Here is an 18,669-nt window from a genome sequence, read left to right as displayed (position 1 = left end):
TGTTTGATAATCTTATGTTTAAAACACTTTAACATGTTACATTTGTTTACAAATAAATCAAAAAAGTATTTTTTAGGATAAAAATGATGATCATTTGATTTTTTAAAAATTATGACCGTATCTTTAAAAGTTTGAAAGTATAATTATCTAAAAGTTGCATAGATATTTTTGCCTATTGATAGAATTTTAAAAATTTGAATTACATTCCAGATTATTTTGAAAAGTACGTTTAAGGAAAAATTAGCAAAATTTTTAACTTATTTGAAATTAAAGAGTAATTTAATCTGTAGCATCCAAATAATCTAATTTTTTTATTAAAAAACTTTTAAAATTATTTAAATACTTTTTAATATTCCTACCAAAACCTCAAACAGCCTTACATGCCACAATCCTAAAAGTGCATTTATTTATTGGAGCCATCAGATGACCACCATAATGGTCTATCCTTTGAGTCAATCCTACAATGAGATTGCGATAGGTTATTTGCATTGGGTTGTGTAATTATAAACGACATGTTTGGCCATGAAGAGAATTTTCAAAAATTCTAAAAACTTTTCATAATTTTATTCATGAGCATCACTCAAATATAAAATATTTTTCAATTTCAAATTTTTAAATTTTCATCTATTCAATTACCTAATAGTTATTCAAAAATAAAAATCAATACAACTTTTATAAAATTTAAAACAAAACACAAAAATTAATACAACTTTTATAATTTTTTAAAAAAAAAAAATAATATTCAAACAATCTTTTGATTTTATAATATTTTGATTTAATGTTTTATCTTTATTTTCTTAAAACACAATAAAACATATTTAGTCAAATCATTTTACTATTATTCCAAAGGTCCAAACATATCATAAAACTTGATCATAAAGATTTTCAAACTATAGATATAACAATTAATGCTGACGTGGCCATTTGATTCACAACATTCTGTTGTAGCTACTAAGTTTATTGTAAGAGTAGGGAATTTACTTGCTATAGAATTTTTTTTAATATTATTTTTATTTTAAAATTTAAAAAAATTGAATTATTTATTTTATTTTGTGTAAAAATTTAAAAAAATTATAATGATGAGATAAAATACTTTTAAAATTTTAGATTTTAGTTTTGAAAGCAAACCAGACCTTAACATGTACTCAAAAGTTATCATTTCTAGCAGGCATGAAGGGTGGACCTACACCAACCCAAAATTTAAAATTTTGCATGTTAAGCATAGATTTCATAAAATTATCCTAAACTAGACAAGGTCATATTTTTTTGAAGTGATTCTCAAATTGTAATGAATGCCATCTAACATCTCATATCATATTATATAGAAAAATCTATTTACTATAAGGACCCTGCTAGTTAAAAAGTTGTTAGTTTTTTTTGTTCATTATCTTTTATAGATTTTTTTTAACATACTTACTCATTAAGGGAAAAAAAAAAGAGAAACGATTTGTACAAGTTCTAAATAGACAAGTTTCATACAAGTTTTTGTAAAAAAATAGATCCCACTTTAAAAAAGTGTAAAAAAACTATTATTTATTAGTGGGACCTATTATTTTATAAAAAACTTGTATGGAGCTTGTCTATTTGGGACTTTTATCTAGTATTACTAAAAAAAAAAACTGTTACATACATAAAAAGATTATATAAAAGTAAACCCACAAATTGATGTGGTCTCATGGAATCTATTAGATCTACTTTATAATAAAAGTAACTTTACAATTTGATATACTACATCAAATCATATCAGTTGTGAGTTTATTTTTGTGTAATATTTTTTTGTCTAAAATATTTCTTTAAGAAAAAATTTAAAAAAAATATACAACTTCACAAATAGTTACTTTCTTAATCATTAAGTAAAAAATAAAATTTTTAAAATAAAAAAAATACATGAACAATAAGATTGAGAGGACAAACTCATGAATTCAATTAGCATTTTCCTATAATATGCACCATGAAAATAGTGTCTTTATGCACCGATTTGTAAACAGCAGTGATCTGTTGTATAAAGATTAGATTCTCGACCATCCAGACTATTTATTAGTGACATTTAATCTTGTCTTCCTACTTTTAGTGACATGCACAAAATATACACGGGATATAAAAATTGTAGCAAATAATTTATCTTAAAGGACAATTTTTTTTTTTTTTTTTTCCAAGTAACCCTATTGTAATGTGGTCTTTTTGTTTATGTTTGTATGCAATGCAGTATCTACATGGACAATGCTAGGGGCTGCCCATTATGTACTGCTGGGCGTGCCCCGTAGTGGGTTTAATTTTCTTTTAAATATATTTTTAATATTTTTAATTATTAAAAAAATATACAATTAAAATACCATTATTTTCCTATATATATATTAAAAAATAAAAAGAAAACAAATATTTATCATAAATTTTGTCGTACTCAATTATACTCATCATGTAATGCTATATCTCATAGAAGTTTGAAATAAAAAGAGAAAAACTATTTTTATTATCCCCTACACCACATATCAACTGATGATTTGTTATTTTTATTATTTTATTTAAACACACACGTCAATAAAAGAACAAAAATGATAGATCATGTGTTGGTGTGTGGTGTGGGGATGATAAATAATATTTTTAATAAAAAAAATATAAATATTAGCATTACTAAAAAAAGCTTAGATTCAAACCATTGAGATAAAAAATGATAATTTCATTCGTGAATGAGTTTTATAATTATTATTACAGCTTTATTTTATAAAGACGTGACAAAATTATTTTTGAACAGTTCGATTCAACTGACTTGAATTGAATTGTTAAGAAATTGAATTGGTTTTAGTGAATTTTTTGAATTGTCTATTGAATCGCTTCAATCGATCAATTCTAACCAATTTCAAATTGATTTGAACAGACTCCAATCGATTCAAAATCGTATTTATTTTTATGTTAGACACAACTATGTGTGTGTGTTTTTGTTTTTGTTTTTTTTTTTTTTTAATTTGGTTATACAAAATTATAGTAGACTTAAGCCTATATTAACTTTTTCATCATTGTATCCAATAAAAGTTGCAGAAAAATTAAAAGATAAAACATGGGATTTTTTATTTTATTTTGTTGAAAAAATGAGTAAATACGTGATCCACATAAAAAAAAATTAATTTTTTAATAATAGACCCCATTATATTTCAAAAAGATTACATAATATTTACGCACTCCACGTCTATCTTTAACATTACTCGTACATACAATGTTACATTTGCCATGTGCTTGTAACTTAATGGTCTTTATTTTCTTAATATACGAGACAAAAAAATGTGGACAATTGATGTTAAATATATAAATTACATATTTATTGACACTATGTAGATTCAAATAATATTAGTCAATAAATTTAAATTTTATACTCTATTGTACATGATATAAAATAGTTAAGTTGCATTATATATAATTTTTAGAAAATTTATATTCGTCATCTTCACATTAGACATAATTTTTAATTTTTTGTTTAGTTTTTTTCATATTAAATATGTAATGTATAGATACTGAGTATAAAAATTTAATTAGTTTAAGAAGAATAAAATAATTTTTTAAAAGATGAAAAATAACAAAATTCAAATTTTTAATACTTTATATAAATAATGGATTCAAAATTATCATAAATTATCCCATTGAATATGTTGAATTGCTCGCTCTTTGAATCGGTTGGTATCCGATTCGGATTTTTGGAACATTGATCTAAAGAAGCAGGAGCCAGAATAGTAAAAGAAAAGTCTCGGATAGTCGTTTGCTGGGAATAAGATAATGACTGGATTTACAGCGCAGTAATAACTAATAAGAAAGGGTTAATTGGGGGTGTTTGGTTGTGGGTGGCGTTGAGTAGAGACCGCTCGTTCCGTTAAATATGACGCCAGCCGCAATACGTACGGACCTCATTCGTTTTCCACACGCACCACTCTCTATATATATACACGCACACATAATTTATTTATTTATTTTTAATGGTTTTATTAATATTCGCAGATAGAGAGAGAAAAACCAGCGACGATAGATATTTTTGTTGTTTGGTATTATAGAGGCGCTTTTGTTTGCGGAGATTAGGGTTTCTGGATCTATAGTTCTGTCCTTCAGGTTCTTCCCCCCTCTCTCTCTCTCTCTCTCTGTTCCTATCTTTCTCTCTTTTGTGCATGTTTGTCTTTCTTTTGCTTTACCATAGATTCTTTTATTTATTTTATTTTTAGTTCCTTTCAGTTTTTCTTTTGCCTTTTTCCCCCATTCTAGATCGGGGGCGTGAATTTTTTCTTTGGGATTAGGTTTGTTTCGTTGGTGAGAAAATCCAGGAATTGGAGCAAGTGGTATATAGGGAATACTAGATTTCAGAGGTTGAAATGGCCTTTAACTTCTTTTCGTGTTTTTTTTTGGGCATTTTCTTGGTGATCAAGCGGTGCATTGCCATAGGCTTATTGATGTTTTGCGTCTGATGCATCACTTGATCGCGATTTCTTTGATTTTGCAGATTAGCAGATCTAAATTTCACTGTGGCTGATGGGTTTTGATTTTTGATTTTTTTGATCTGTTTTATTAGGTATTTTGAATTCACTCGTTCAATTTGGTGGAGAATCGAGATACTGGTTTCAGCAAAGAGATTTTTTAGGCTGTTAATTGTTCTGATTTGAGTGTTGGGTTGAGTGGGAATTTTGTCATGAGTACGCGAACTTCATGGGCAGATTTGGCTGCAAACTCTGCGGCTGAGAATGCAGCTCCTGGGTCTTCTTCTGCTAGCAATGGCGGCATAGGGACCACAACCGCCCCTTCCCGGAGCACATATGTTCCTCCACATCTTCGAAATCGCCCTCCTGTTGCCGACACACCTGCACCAGCTAATAGTGGGCCTGTTTTGAGTAATGACCGGTCTGGACATGGTGGGTCACGATGGTCTGGTGCTCCTAGGAATGATTATGGTCGATCTGGGTACAGTGGTGGTGGCCGTGCCGGTGGATGGGGGGGCAGAAGTGGTGGTTGGGACCGTGGGAGAGATCGGGAAGTGAACCCTTTTGGAGAAGATGATGACACAGAACAGCCATTTTCTGAGCAGGAGAACACCGGCATCAACTTCGATGCGTATGAGGATATCCCAGTGGAGACAAGTGGTGAAAATGTTCCTCCAGCTGTGAATACATTTGCGGAGATTGATTTGGGTGAAGCACTCAATGAGAATATTCGCAGGTGCAAGTATGTGAGGCCAACTCCTGTGCAGCGGCATGCCATCCCAATCTCTCTTGGGGGCCGGGACTTAATGGCTTGTGCCCAGACTGGTTCTGGCAAGACGGCTGCTTTTTGTTTCCCTATCATCAGTGGAATTATGAGGGGCCAGAGTGTACAGAGACCACCTCGTGGGGCACGAACAGTGTACCCACTTGCTCTTATCCTCTCTCCAACTAGGGAGCTTTCGATGCAAGTGAGTTTAGTCATATGACTGCTTCCATTACATGCTCTAATTTGATGTTATTTTTTTTATTATTATCACCAGATTTTAAATATTGTGGAAAATTTCAGATACACGAGGAAGCTAGGAAATTCTCATATCAGACAGGTGTACGAGTGGTTGTTGCTTATGGAGGAGCACCAATTAACCAACAGGTTTTTTGTTTACTTACTTTTGATTTTCTCCTGCATTGTAATTTTCCCTTCTGGTGTTGCGACCTGATTACTATTAGCTGATTCTCTCTTCTAACCTTCTTTTACCCTTCCTTATTCAAAGTTATGGTCATGATTACATGTGCCTTCTGTTTTTGATTTCTAACTTTATTTCTGACATGCTAAAGTTTTCTTGAAATTTAAATGTGAAATAATCTTCTTGCCATGGGTTACCAGAAGTTGTGCATGCTTCTGTTTTTGTGGTATGCATTTAAATGTTAAAAAATCATTTGCCGTGGTTTGCAAGTTGTGGTGCTTCTCCAAAAGAGCGCTGCAAACAACTATAAAAATTAGTTTTGTATGGAACATCTGCACTTGCTAGTGGCCATACAATTTTACCTACCTGCTTATCCAAATCTAGGCAAGCTCTCATGATTTTGATGGATACATAGGTGCTTCTTAATCTTGAAAACATAGGATAAAAAGATAACTGGAATTAGGCTTGTGCATTTTAGTAAATTAAGCACAGTTGATTAAAATCAGATACACTAACTTAACGAAGCCTGGAATCCCCATTTTTTGTTTTGGGAAAAAGTCATTGTCAATACCTGAAGAATCAAAATTAAGGTAATAGAGCCTTGTTGTTTTGATCATTCCTGTTCTCTTGTGTTTAGGAGTGTGTAACAACTGTGTAACACGTTATCTAGATTGGAAATTCTCATTTTTAGAGGGGTACGTCGTACGTGTGAGACATATGGTATAGGCAATTATGCATTGGCGAAGTACTGGTAATAATATGGGTTAGAGTGCTGCTCATTTTAGCAGCATATGTGCCTTTTTTTTATGTTCTCTTCATGGTTGTTATATCATGAATGCAAGTTGTCATAGGGGTGTGATGTAAGTGGAGCTCCATTTTTTCCGTTCCAGTATGTTGTAAAAGGCATCCCTTGCTAGGGTTAAAAAAATGTAAGAATTATTGTGTTGGTCTGTTTTTTAGGAAAGAAGATGAAAGAATCAATGCCATGTCAGTTATTCAAGGGAAAAATTACTTATTAGAAAAGTAATTTGAGGGAAAAATGTTCAGGGATACTTATACAGTGGGGTTTTGGGTTTCCAAAGTTGATTATGGTTAGACCTTGGCAAATCTAAAGTATGTCTAGAGACTGTTGTTTAAGTGTCTTGTCTTTATTTCACTTGTGCATTTTTTGTCGTATTTTGTGGAGGTATCGCCATTAGTAATTACAAAGTTACAAATGACTTGGCACTTCACATTTCTTTCTTGTGATTTCTACTCTTTAAGAATTTAACATGAAATATTCTTTTTTGGATGAAATTGTTTGTCTGGTGATGAATTAGATCTGGTTAGCTGAATCGATAGTCCCACCAACCGGCCTAAAGGACTAGATTTCTCGACATCATCTAATGAACAAATGCACCACTCTTGTAGGCTTTTTTTGTTGACTCATGGATATTTGGTATAAACTGGCTGTATTACATGCATATTTTTGTTGTTTATTCTTCTTGTGAATGGTCATCGTGATGATTTTTGAATACTGTTTATGTGCTATAATCATCTCTGCAAGTTGTTTATTCCTCCTTTTCTGCATATTGTTGCCCCTCTAAAATTCCTGTTATTATATCCCAGTTTGTACTGTGGGATTTTGGTAGCAGTCCTAATGAGTTACAATTTTGTTCAGCTGCGGGACCTGGAGAGAGGTGTTGATATTCTTGTGGCTACTCCTGGAAGGTTGGTTGATTTGCTGGAAAGGGCCAGAGTTTCATTACAGATGATCAGATATTTAGCCTTGGATGAGGCAGATCGAATGCTGGATATGGGTTTTGAGCCTCAAATAAGGAAAATTGTGGAGCAAATGGACATGCCTCCACCTGGTGCAAGACAAACTATGCTGTTCAGTGCTACTTTCCCCAAAGAGATACAGGTTTGTTTCTCTGTTGGCGATTTTTTTTTTAACTCAAATTATGCTTTCCAACCAATGCTTATGAATTCCTGGCCTTTATATCTATGCTGCTGGAGTGTTGGCCATTTCATCTTTTCCTTTTCTCCGAGGTCCCTTTTGGGGGTTTAGGGGTTGCGGGTGGTTGGGTCTTTTTGGGGTTTTGGGGGGGGGGGGGGGGCAGTGGGGACTAATCGCAGAGGTGTATCACACTTTTTATGGCATTAAACATGATTAAAAAATTAGTTGTCAGCAGCTGCAAGTAATCTCTATGCAATGGCACTATGGCATTTATCATATGCCTGATATGCACTGGGACAGAGTGGTTTGAGATTATATATACGTGCAAAAAGAATTTGTACAGCCTTGCTGAAGATTCTTGTTGGAAACTTTTTTTTTTTATCGGTGATAGCAAATTGGTATGATGGGGACTTGAACCAGCTTGTAGGATACTTATAATGACATTAATGTGATACTTGTATGAATTTGATTGACATGCAGAGATTGGCTTCTGATTTCCTTGCAAATTATATTTTTTTGGCTGTTGGAAGAGTGGGCTCAAGTACTGATTTGATAGTCCAACGAGTGGAATTTGTTCATGAATCTGACAAAAGAAGTCACCTCATGGACCTTCTTCATGCACAGAGGGCGAATGGTTCGCAGGGAAAGGTAATATTGCAGGAAGAACATTTCTATATTTTGTCTTTTTTTTTTTCCCCAGAGAAAGCAGAGGGTTTTGGTCAGGTGGGTTTTGTGCTGGCTGATAACTTTTCCTATTCACTTTGTGTGGACAGTTTATTGCATTATATGGTTCATGTTCACAATTTATTACTCAAATTGACAAGCCTCTTACTAGGGTTGAGGGAAAGAAAAATGGTTGTGCTTGAAATTGATAACCAAAACATCTAGTTGTTTGACTTTCATGCTCCCGTTGTTGCAGCAAGCTCTTACATTAGTCTTTGTGGAGACAAAGAAGGGAGCTGATTCGCTGGAACATTGGTTATGTCTTAATGGTTTTCCTGCAACTACTATTCACGGTGATAGATCACAACAGGTTAGTTGTTTTGCTGTAGGCCTACTTATATGTTGGATATCTTTGTTTTGAGTCACATTTAGCAAATAGGAAAATTCACATTTAGTCTGTGGCTGGTGAATGTTGTGTTTGTATAAAATATAATGACATTTTCTTATAAGTAATCTAATATTTTATTAAGAAATGCAAAATGCTTAACCCAAGGACATAGGAAGTATACAAGAGGAACACCTAATTAGAAGTAGAAAAATAGACTAGAAAATCACGAGAACTTGGTTTGCTAAAATCTCTGTTAGCTGCCCAAACGAACTCAACTTGGCAGAAAAAGTTACGCTACAAAGAAATGAGTCTCACAATGAAGTAGAAGGTGGTCTATAGATTTGCCCATTCTTTTTGCACATGCAACTCTTGACATTTTCTAAAGATATCCATGATAAGGATCCTTCCCTAGGGAGGTTATCAGTGGTGAGGGTCTCACTATGGACTGTATATAGGCAGGTTTTTAGTGTCATGTGCCCTGTTCCTCACATGAGGTCTGTGTTTTGTTTCTTTCATTGTTTATTTTACATTTTCTGCAGGAAAGGGAGCATGCATTGAGGTCCTTTAAAAGTGGAAACACCCCAATTTTGGTTGCAACTGATGTGGCTGCACGTGGTCTTGATATTCCCCATGTTGCCCATGTGGTCAACTTTGATCTCCCAAATGATATTGATGATTATGTTCACCGCATTGGACGGACAGGGCGAGCTGGCAAATCAGGTTTAGCTACTGCCTTCTTCAATGAGAATAATTCGTCATTGGCACGGGCTTTAGCTGAGCTAATGCAAGAATCAAATCAAGAAGTGCCTGCTTGGCTGTCCCGGTATGCAGCCCGGTCTTCTTTTGGTGGAGGGAGGAACCGTCGTTCTGGCGGAGGTCGATTTGGTGGGCGTGATTTCAGAAGGGAGGGCTCGTTCAATAGGGGTGGTTCTGATTATTACAGTGGAGGCAACAGCAGCGGTGGATATGGTGCTTCTTCTGGTGGGTATGGTGGAGGATATGGTTCAGGGGTGACCAGTGCATGGGACTAATTTTTGACTTCTTAAGCAGTTGTGTCTAGGCAATGGTTGTGAACTTGTACCTTTTATAATAGGGTCATTATGTCTCATCTTTTTGTTAGTTTTTGTTGTAGCTTTGGTTGTTCTATACCGTTAGAGGTGCTTATAACGCAAGGGAGGGAGATATTTGCTCGGTATTGGTGCCACAGGAATGGGTGTACGTTGGTAGGTGTTGGTGAGAAACTATTGACACATTAGGGATTACTTGCCTTTTTATTGGGATTTTTTTTTTGTCCCCTTCTTTTTGGTGGGTTATGGGTTGTAGAATATGTAGTGGGAGGAATAGGGTTTCTTTTCTGCTACATCTTGTTTGTCTCATAGGCAATGTTCTTTTCAACCCAAAATGTTGGGGGTCTATTGACAAGGCTCTGGTCCTGGTATTTTCTTCTTCCCCTTGTCAAGGATTTTTAAGGTTTTTGTAATATTTTGGTTTTGCCGAACCATATGAACAAATGACGTCAATTTTTGTTCAATATCATGAGAAACAAATCTGATAATTGTTATGAAACTATTGTTGTGTGAGATTGAAAACTTGAACTATCCAGTTTATACTGCCTTTTATATTATGCCTTTTCATGTATTTGATTCACCATCTTGATTCCCGTGGTATAACTACTTTGAGAGCAGTATGCACTGTCCCCTTTGCATATAGACAGAAGCAAAGGGACCAGTTTTCCTGTTTTAGAATTAGTTATGGAAGTTTTGCCTATTTCCTTTCGTTTGTAGAAGTTGTAGGTGTTTCCTTTGTATACGTCTATTTGGGCTTATGCCTATTTCTTGAATAAATTATTACTTATCAAAAAAGTTATGGAAGTTTTGTGATTGCCAGGGGAAATTTCCTTACTTTGTGCATTATAGAATTGGGACATCTTTGGTGATGTCTTCTTCTTTAATCTTGGATTAATGATTGGGTAGGTGCCTGCCAAAATTAGGATTTTAGGTAACCAAAAGACAGGACGAGGGCTGTGGCAAGGGCATGGGAAGAGAATACTCACTTTCTTATCAACCCTTATCTGTATCATTCTTTTATTTGACAATTCAAGTTTCCTACCATCACATTGAAGGACATTGTTCTACAAATTGGTGCGGTGTTCCCCCCCTCCTTTTTTATTTCTACGACTCTTGTCCATTATAATTGACCTCCCCAATTTGTTATTTGTATACTGGACTACTTTCCTGTTGGACAACACGATTTCGACTTGGTATTGAAGAAAGAGAAATGATATTTACAGTTATAGTGCAAGTATTGCGCAAATATGAGACTTACATAAAAAAATGAATTTTTTAATAGTAGATTCAACTCTTTTTTAAAAGTAATGCGTCATATTTACACAACCCATGATTGTATCTAGCCAAGTGTAGGTCTCGACTTCATCCAAGATTCCAAGATATAGCATGCTATTACTACATTTCTATGGATGCTTATGCTCAATGCTTTCACATTAAATATTGTTTCCAAATCATGATACCCCGACTATTTCCGTTGCTATTAGGAAAAGCATTACCTCGCTAGAAAATCATGGTAGCATAGACTAGTTTATATACCCTGCCAAGACTTTTGGGGTTGACTTCTACACACACACATACATACACACAGACACACAGACACACAGACACATACATATATATATATATATATATATATATAATCTTTATGACAGAAGGAAAGCGAAACCCATCTACTAATTATAGAGTTATAATAATATATGTATTAAAGGACGGTGTTTGTCTCTTGACATAATATTTTCATTTATTTATTCTTTCTATTTTTGGCTAATTAATCTCTCTACGTACGCAGGTGTGCCAAAAGAGCAAGTAAATTAACTTATTATTTTGGTATTTTGATGACATCATCACGATCTTGGCCCTCTAAAATGATTAAGAATTAGAATCATAATCTCCTCCCACATAATTAAATCAAGTTAGTGCATCTTTATATGATCTTGATCAGGTCAATATAAAGTTGGCCCGGATGGTTTTCAAACTTATTATTGTTTTGACAATTTTCATTGTTATTATCATTAATTATTGCTAATTAATATTTCAAGTTGATGAGATATGCATGACTACTTTTAATCAAAATATATCAATTCGTGTGAGTTTAGGTCAGTCATGATTTAATTATTTCCCAATTAATTAATAGCTCTTCTCATCCATGTATGAGGTGTTAATGTCGGCTTAGGACTTGTTGGCTAGTACTCCTTTGACATGTCAATATATATATATATGTGCATGTTGATATTAATTAAATGTGCTAGAAATTAGAAAGAGGTCAAGGAAAATTCATTTTTCTTTAGAGCTGATATCTTTCTCTATCACAGGAGCATTATATTTTAAACTAGCCATAAATGCTAGAAGAATTAGAGTCATTTTGTACAAAAATAATATAGGTAATTTAGAATGAGAAATTCTACTTATACCACACATTTACCTAATTAACATGTAATTTATCATTTTTGTCATTCTATCTTAATGCTTAAATATATGTGTATTTAAATTTAGAATGACAAAAATGACATTATATGTTGGTTAGATGAAAGTGTATGGTGTAAGATTTCATCGTAACATTTATCTTTCAGAATATATATGGATAGAGGAACAATGTATCCAAATGAGAGGAAACTAATAGAAAAATCTCAAAAATACTTAGAAAATTTTCAGCCCACCATTATTTTTAAAAAAAAAATCTAGTTGGCATCGACATCTTGAATTAATATTGTTGTCATTTGGGTGTGTGTTGTGAAGATACTTGATCATCCAAGTTTAGCTATTCTCGTGTTTCTACTTTTTACTTCTCAGACTGAAGACGTGGAAGTAGATATTTTCTATCGAACATGCCATGACAATTGATTATGAACACTAGTTATGATCTTTAGCTGTAGTTATTTCAATAATATCCCTTTGCTAGATATTCGGACTTAGGACTAGTATCCCACCTCTTTCTCTTTCTCTTGTATCTTTAAATTTATATTTTTTTTAATTTTAATACAAACTGCTTAAATAGAAAGGCAAAATCCGATTCCAAATGGATCTCATCTCACCGAAAAGTTAGGACCCCCGACTTGTCTCCCTCTCCTTTCCCTCGGAATTGGGTTTTGACCCATAAATGGCAAAACAATAACATCAATTCATAAAAGCTTCTTGTCCTGTTATAAGACCTTTGCAATTAAATTAAAAAAATATAGTATGAAATTTCATTTAAAAACATATTTCAATGCTAGTTAATATGAATAAGATTCTCACCAATTTATGAACATCAGAAGTTGGTGCGGCCAATGGGTCCGGCTTTACTCTTCTGCTAGAGAGAGAAACGCGGTAGACTTGCAGAGAGAGAGAGAGTGGCCTTACTTCTTAGAGAGAGACCCTCACGTTTCTTTGTTGTTGTTATGATGGTTGTTATAACTTGGAAGAGGTAGATTGGTGTCCATTTGTTAGCATTTGGACAGAAGGTAACAAAAAGACTGGCTTCTTTTTTTAAGTTGGCAGTTTTTGGATCAGATTTAAGGGCGTAAAGGCGAAGCTCAAAGACGAAAGGGCTCTCGATCTGACCCTCCGAAGTTTCTCCAACTTTGATTCTTGATTCCCGGTTTGGCGGCTGACCTTCTCTATGAGAGTGTGCTTCTAGAATGGAACAATCTTCGAATGCTCAAAGGGGCATCCGAATTCAACCTCCACTGGTTTGTCTATTAGATCAATACCCTTTTTTTATTCTTTTTATCTGCATCAATTTTCGACAAATTCATCAACTTTTAGGGACACCCAGATGCAATTGTTGTTAAATTTGTACATTTGTTCGAGGTGTTGTTTAAAAGTCTTGATTTTGGGGGCATATGCGTTCGAGGGTTTGTTGTTTTGATCACTTGCATTCCTACTTTTGGGATTTTCCTTTTATGGGTTTTTGGAGATATCGACAAGGAGATTTTTGGTTGTAGTGCAATATATCCAGGGAATTTGTGGAATTTACTAGCCGAGGTGTCTGAGAATTGTTTGGCTTTTCAATTCTATATTGCTCTTGCAAGTGACTTCTCAATGTTGTTTTATGTGGTTATAGCTGAATTTTTTTTTGTGCAGTTATTCAAGCATAAAGTATTTTGCTTTTCGCTGATAGTCAAGTGGGTCTTAGATCTGTATATTTTCTCTTATAAAACCGGATGATTGATTCTTTGTCTTTTTTTTTTGGTAAATGTTTCTCTTGTTTTAAGGGAAAAACTTGTTAATTTGTTGATGTGGTGCGGTGAGAAGTTGGATCTGCTAACACAGAGATATCACAGCTCTTTGTAAAACCCAAATAAATAATCTGGTACCACATGAATATTAAGAAAACTCTCTCAAGAGGATTCTGTTGGCTGAAAATCAGGCAAAAAAGTTATTTGGGCAAAACCAACCTTGGAGTACTTAAAGAGTTATTCTATTCTCAAAGAGTTATTCTATTCTCAATCCGGTGTGTAGAACACACTATCCATATCACTTAAATGGTAAGATTTGATTTGTGACATTCAAATTTTAAAATTTATATTTTAAATCAAATTATGTTAGGTAAGCAGTGCGTGGTGTATAGACCTTAGAATAGCATTGCTCATACTTAGATTATGTGAAGATATCATATTACAATGAAATTCTAAGAAAAATCGGAAATCTTCAAATTAACATATGTTCGATCGAGCAGAGGTCACACGCATCTTGTGCAAAATTTAGCTACAAATTATGGTTGACCAAGAGTCTCATGTGGGCATCACGACCCATCTAGAAGTGCCATTTGGTAGGGCATTAATCTTGGAGGCATCTCACAAACTCCCAGGTGGGCTCCCTCGACGAATGCTTGAGTGTGGGTCATTCAACTTGTGTGATCTTTGGATTTTTTTTTTTTTTACCCCATTTTGAGCTCTGCCTTTTGTCGATGAACTTCTTTTTTTGATAGGTAAATGTAGAAGATCATAAAATTGTCCCCAAACTTCCCTAGGAACCCATTGGCAATGTGGTCTAAATCATGTGCCAATCTTAATGCTTTTGGATGATATAAATAGCGTGGGTGTGTTTTGGCTGGTTTCTTGTTTTGCTATCATAAAAATATGCGCTTGTTAGGAGCTACAAACCCAATATATGTTTTTTTGCCTCGTATAGAATTTTGTATTTCTAATGAATGATTCTATGTTACTATAGAATTTTGTATTTCTAGTAAATGATTCTATGTTACTGATCCTTTAGGTGTTGAGATTTTGCTTAGAAATCCCATGCTTATTATTGAAATTATGGGGGATGTAACAGTACTCAGTTTTGAGTGTTTCCAATTTCTTTCCTCTTCTCTTTCTTGGCATTTAATTTTTTTTCTTACTCAACCACCTTTTTGTGGATACCTGCCCAGATGTATGCTCTTTTCATCCATTACCATGGATGGTCTTACTTTTGCAAGGCCTTAAACCTTCTTCTATTTTGTTTGTTGGTTATTATTATTATCAATTTCTAAAATTTTGTCATTTTCCATTCAAACGAAGTTTTGAAAACCTTATGAATTGTTCATAGTATTGTATCTTGTTCTTGATTCCCTTTTCTATGTGTATATGTAATCACCTTCAACAACTTGCCAATGTATCTGCCAACTAATAAATTCTGATGATGGTCAACTCTTTTGTCTATGTATCTGTCATTGTTTTCTTTCACGATTTAGTTTTTGTCTCTGTTTGTGTCCATGAGTAGACACAGGTCTCTTGGATGATGGCCCTTTTCTTTTTCTTTTTTTTGTTCTGGCTTTGTTGATTATTAATATTAATTTTGTTAATGTAATAATATGGTTTGTATCATGAATGAATATAAATGTATGCCTTACCTCTTTTCTGGTTAAGAGTTTGATTATTATGGGAAGTACTTTTGTATGTTAATCTCTTTGGAGGATGGAATGCACTTCAAGATTTACTTAAAGCTTTTGAAATTTATCCATGAGAATTTTCTATTGTGTGCTACCCATGTACTTTGGTTGCCACCTTGTAAAAAACCAAAAAATTAAATTGAATCATGAATAGATGCGGGCTTGGGTTTCTTTGTTGGAATTGATAAGAGCACCTGACATAGGGTGAAAATGGCCACAAATACGAGAGGTTGTAAAAATTAGAATATACATGAAAGAGGGGATGCTAGAAAGATGAGAGATATTTTTGTATATTTTAAAGAGGAGTTATACCATATGCTACTCTCTCAAGCATTAGTCCAGATATTGTCTTTTAAAATAACAAATTCGAGGGTTATGGATTATAGCACATCATCACTATAAGAGAGTGGGATGAGAGTGTAGTATATAGCATTTCCCTTTAAAGAAATGTTACAAATAAAAGGAAGGGTAACTTGATGTATCTGTAGGGACTATACGAGGATAAGAGTAAACAATTTCCAGGTCATGTAGGATCAATTGTGGTTATCTCTATATTTTTTATATTTATATACATATACAATGTTGAGACTCAATGAAACGCTTGAGCACTTTGTTGACTGATTATTAGCTCTAACTTCCTCTACTAGCTGAGTTGCTTAAATTCTGTTGTTATCATAGGGAAGATTATCTTGGATCAAGCATTTTTTGTCTCCGTAGATAGCTAATGACTTAAAATTCCAATTTCTGTGTCTTTCAACATCATCCAGGAACTAATAAAGAAAAATCTAAGGAAGAAGATGCACATCCTGAGCTAGGATACAGGCCTTTAGCACTTGGACTTAGTAGCGAAGATAAGAACCAACATCCAAGCTCTATGAAATTTGCAATGTCTTCCCTTTTTGGTTCAATATCATGCACTTGCTAATAAAATCTTCTAAAGTCTCTACCCCTTCTAAATAGAACCGATTGAGACTCCAAGCTCTGATCAATAATCCTGGGGATATATTTCGAATGGGCCCTGGTGATTCATATCCTTGACTTATGTATGATTTGCTTTAGAAAATGAAAAGGGATGTGAACGCTGCTATATGAATCAAATGCTCTTGTTCATATTTGTGTGTAAAGTACTGACACTAGTGATGATGATGCCTCTTTCCTTCCTTGCTTGTGAGATTTCATGGTGCTCATAGGAGAATGAGCCATGCGTAATTGTGCATCTTTTTCTGCAGATATACTGTATTGGTGCACCAGTGCATTGCCTTGTTTTACTGGCAAACTAATATTAGATCTGCCATCATCTGGGTGTGTGGCACTCCATAATTTACTATGCGTCATTTGTTTCCACTCTTCTTGTGTTAACTCTCATATTTTCACACAAACATGCTCATTGAGGCAGGGTTATGTTTATCACTATTTTTGGTATATACATCTTGACGTGTCTTGCATTCTAACATGGAATTTTTGCAGGTTGATTCTGTATCGTGCTATTGCAGAGTAGATTCAGGCTTGAAAACTGTTGCCGGGGCAAAAAAATTTGTCCCGGGATCAAAACTTTGCATTCAGCCAGATATCAATCCTAATGCACACAAGAGCAAAAACTTACGACGAGAAAGGACTCGAGTGCAGCTACCCCTCCTGCCTGGCCTTCCTGATGATCTTGCCATTGCTTGTTTGATCCGAGTCCCTCGTATTGAACATAGAAAGCTTCGTCTAGTTTGCAGGAGATGGTATCGTCTTCTGGCTGGAAATTTCTTTTACTCCCTTAGGAAAAGCCTTGGGATGGCTGAAGAATGGGTTTATGTCATCAAAAGAGATCGTGATGGAAGGGTTTCTTGGCATGCTTTTGATCCTACCTACCAGCTATGGCAGCCACTTCCACCTGTTCCTGGGGAATATTCTGAAGCTCTGGGTTTTGGCTGTGCTGTTCTTAGTGGATGCCGCCTTTACTTATTTGGAGGAAAAGATCCACTAAAGCGATCCATGAGACGGGTAATTTTCTATAGTGCCCGGACAAATAAATGGCATAGGGCACCGGACATGCTTAGAAAACGTCATTTTTTTGGTTCTTGTGTCATAAATAACTGCCTTTATGTGGCTGGCGGAGAATGTGAAGGAATCCAAAGGACTCTCCGTTCTGCTGAAGTTTATGACCCCAACAAGGGTCGTTGGAGCTTTATCTCAGATATGAGCACGGCTATGGTGCCATTTATTGGAGTTGTTCACAATGGAATGTGGTTTCTAAAAGGTCTTGGGTCTCACCGTGAGGTCATGAGTGATGCCTATTCTCCTGAAACTAATACCTGGACCCCTATTAGTAATGGCATGGTCACAGGTTGGCGGAACCCTAGTATCTCCTTAAATGGACAGCTCTATGCCTTGGATTGCCTTGATGGATGTAAGCTTCGAGTTTATGATAGAACCACAGATTCGTGGGACAAATTTATAGATAGCAAGCTCCATCTAGGGAGCTCTCGTGCTCTTGAGGCTGCTGCTCTTGTTTCCCTTAATGGAAAGCTTTGCATTATCCGTAACAACATGAGCATCAGCCTAGTTGATGTTTCAAGTCCGGATAAACAGGTGGAGAGCAACCCTCGTCTTTGGGAAAATATTATTGCTGGGAAAGGTCATTTCAGGACTCTTGTAACAAATTTATGGTCAAGTATAGCAGGTCGGAGTGGTTTGAAGAGTCACATTGTGCACTGTCAGGTGCTTCAAGCATGAGAATCAGAGTCATGGTTTGCTTATTGAAAGACTTCCATGGAATGGGAATTTAGAATAGAAATTGTTGTTTTCAATGGAACTCTATGAGAAAAACATTGAGCTAGTAAAATCTCCATGCTCATTTCTTGTGAGGGATTTGAGACCGGACATAACTGATGAGCTTGCTTTTCATGCAATAACCTGGCAAGGGTGCTTTCTATGGTTTCGGAAATAGAAATTGAGGTAATTTCTTACGCTCATGAGGGACCGGATACTTGTAAATCTTCTTCTTTGGGTTAGGTGGTTGTCTTTTGTTGTGGGATCTAATATTAGTAATATGTCATCTTCAAGATGCTATGTGAAGTCAAGTATGCATCATTAGTTTTCATTTAAAACATAGTTGTGAAAAGGTTTTTATGTGTA

At 34.7% G+C, this 18,669-nt stretch overlaps 2 protein-coding genes across 3 annotated transcripts in view; both read left to right on the top strand.

Annotated features, from left to right (window-relative positions):
* Nucleotides 1–18,669, top strand: part of LOC121239359 (F-box/kelch-repeat protein At1g55270) — a 23,234-nt gene extending 4,565 nt beyond the window's left edge. Inside the window, exons 2-3 of one of the 2 annotated variants that reach the window (XM_041136604.1) lie at nt 13,011–13,360; nt 17,014–18,669. In XM_041136604.1, coding sequence (XP_040992538.1) covers nt 13,310–13,360; nt 17,014–18,267 — 1,305 coding nt within the window. In that variant the 5' untranslated portion in view covers nt 13,011–13,309 and the 3' untranslated portion in view covers nt 18,268–18,669. Of the gene's footprint in view, nt 1–12,897; nt 13,361–17,013 lie in introns of those variants that run through there. The other variant, XM_041136603.1, reaches the window with a different exon arrangement.
* On the top strand, nt 3,940–10,205 carry LOC121239358 (DEAD-box ATP-dependent RNA helicase 37-like). Its single transcript, XM_041136602.1, has 7 exons — nt 3,940–4,092; nt 4,547–5,419; nt 5,518–5,601; nt 7,296–7,538; nt 8,055–8,222; nt 8,494–8,607; nt 9,165–10,205. Exons 2-7 carry the CDS (start codon nt 4,664–4,666, stop codon nt 9,654–9,656), a joined length of 1,857 nt encoding a protein of 618 aa, XP_040992536.1. The 5' UTR covers nt 3,940–4,092; nt 4,547–4,663; the 3' UTR covers nt 9,657–10,205.

This window comes from Juglans microcarpa x Juglans regia, chromosome 7D, assembly GCF_004785595.1.
Source record: "Juglans microcarpa x Juglans regia isolate MS1-56 chromosome 7D, Jm3101_v1.0, whole genome shotgun sequence".
Classification (NCBI taxonomy): domain Eukaryota; kingdom Viridiplantae; phylum Streptophyta; class Magnoliopsida; order Fagales; family Juglandaceae; genus Juglans; species Juglans microcarpa x Juglans regia.
Note: the sequence above shows the minus strand (reverse complement) of the source record. Positions and strands in the feature narration are given on the sequence as shown.

Bases quoted from the DNA above. Each gene is read 5' to 3' on its own strand.
- LOC121239358 (XM_041136602.1), top strand. From the start codon at position 4,664: ATGAGTACGCGAACTTCATGGGCAGATTTGGCTGCAAACTCTGCGGCT. The intron at 5,602-7,295 runs GTTTTTTGTTTA...AATTTTGTTCAG, and splicing joins GAGCACCAATTAACCAACAG to CTGCGGGACCTGGAGAGAGG. The intron at 8,223-8,493 runs GTAATATTGCAG...CCGTTGTTGCAG, and splicing joins CGAATGGTTCGCAGGGAAAG to CAAGCTCTTACATTAGTCTT.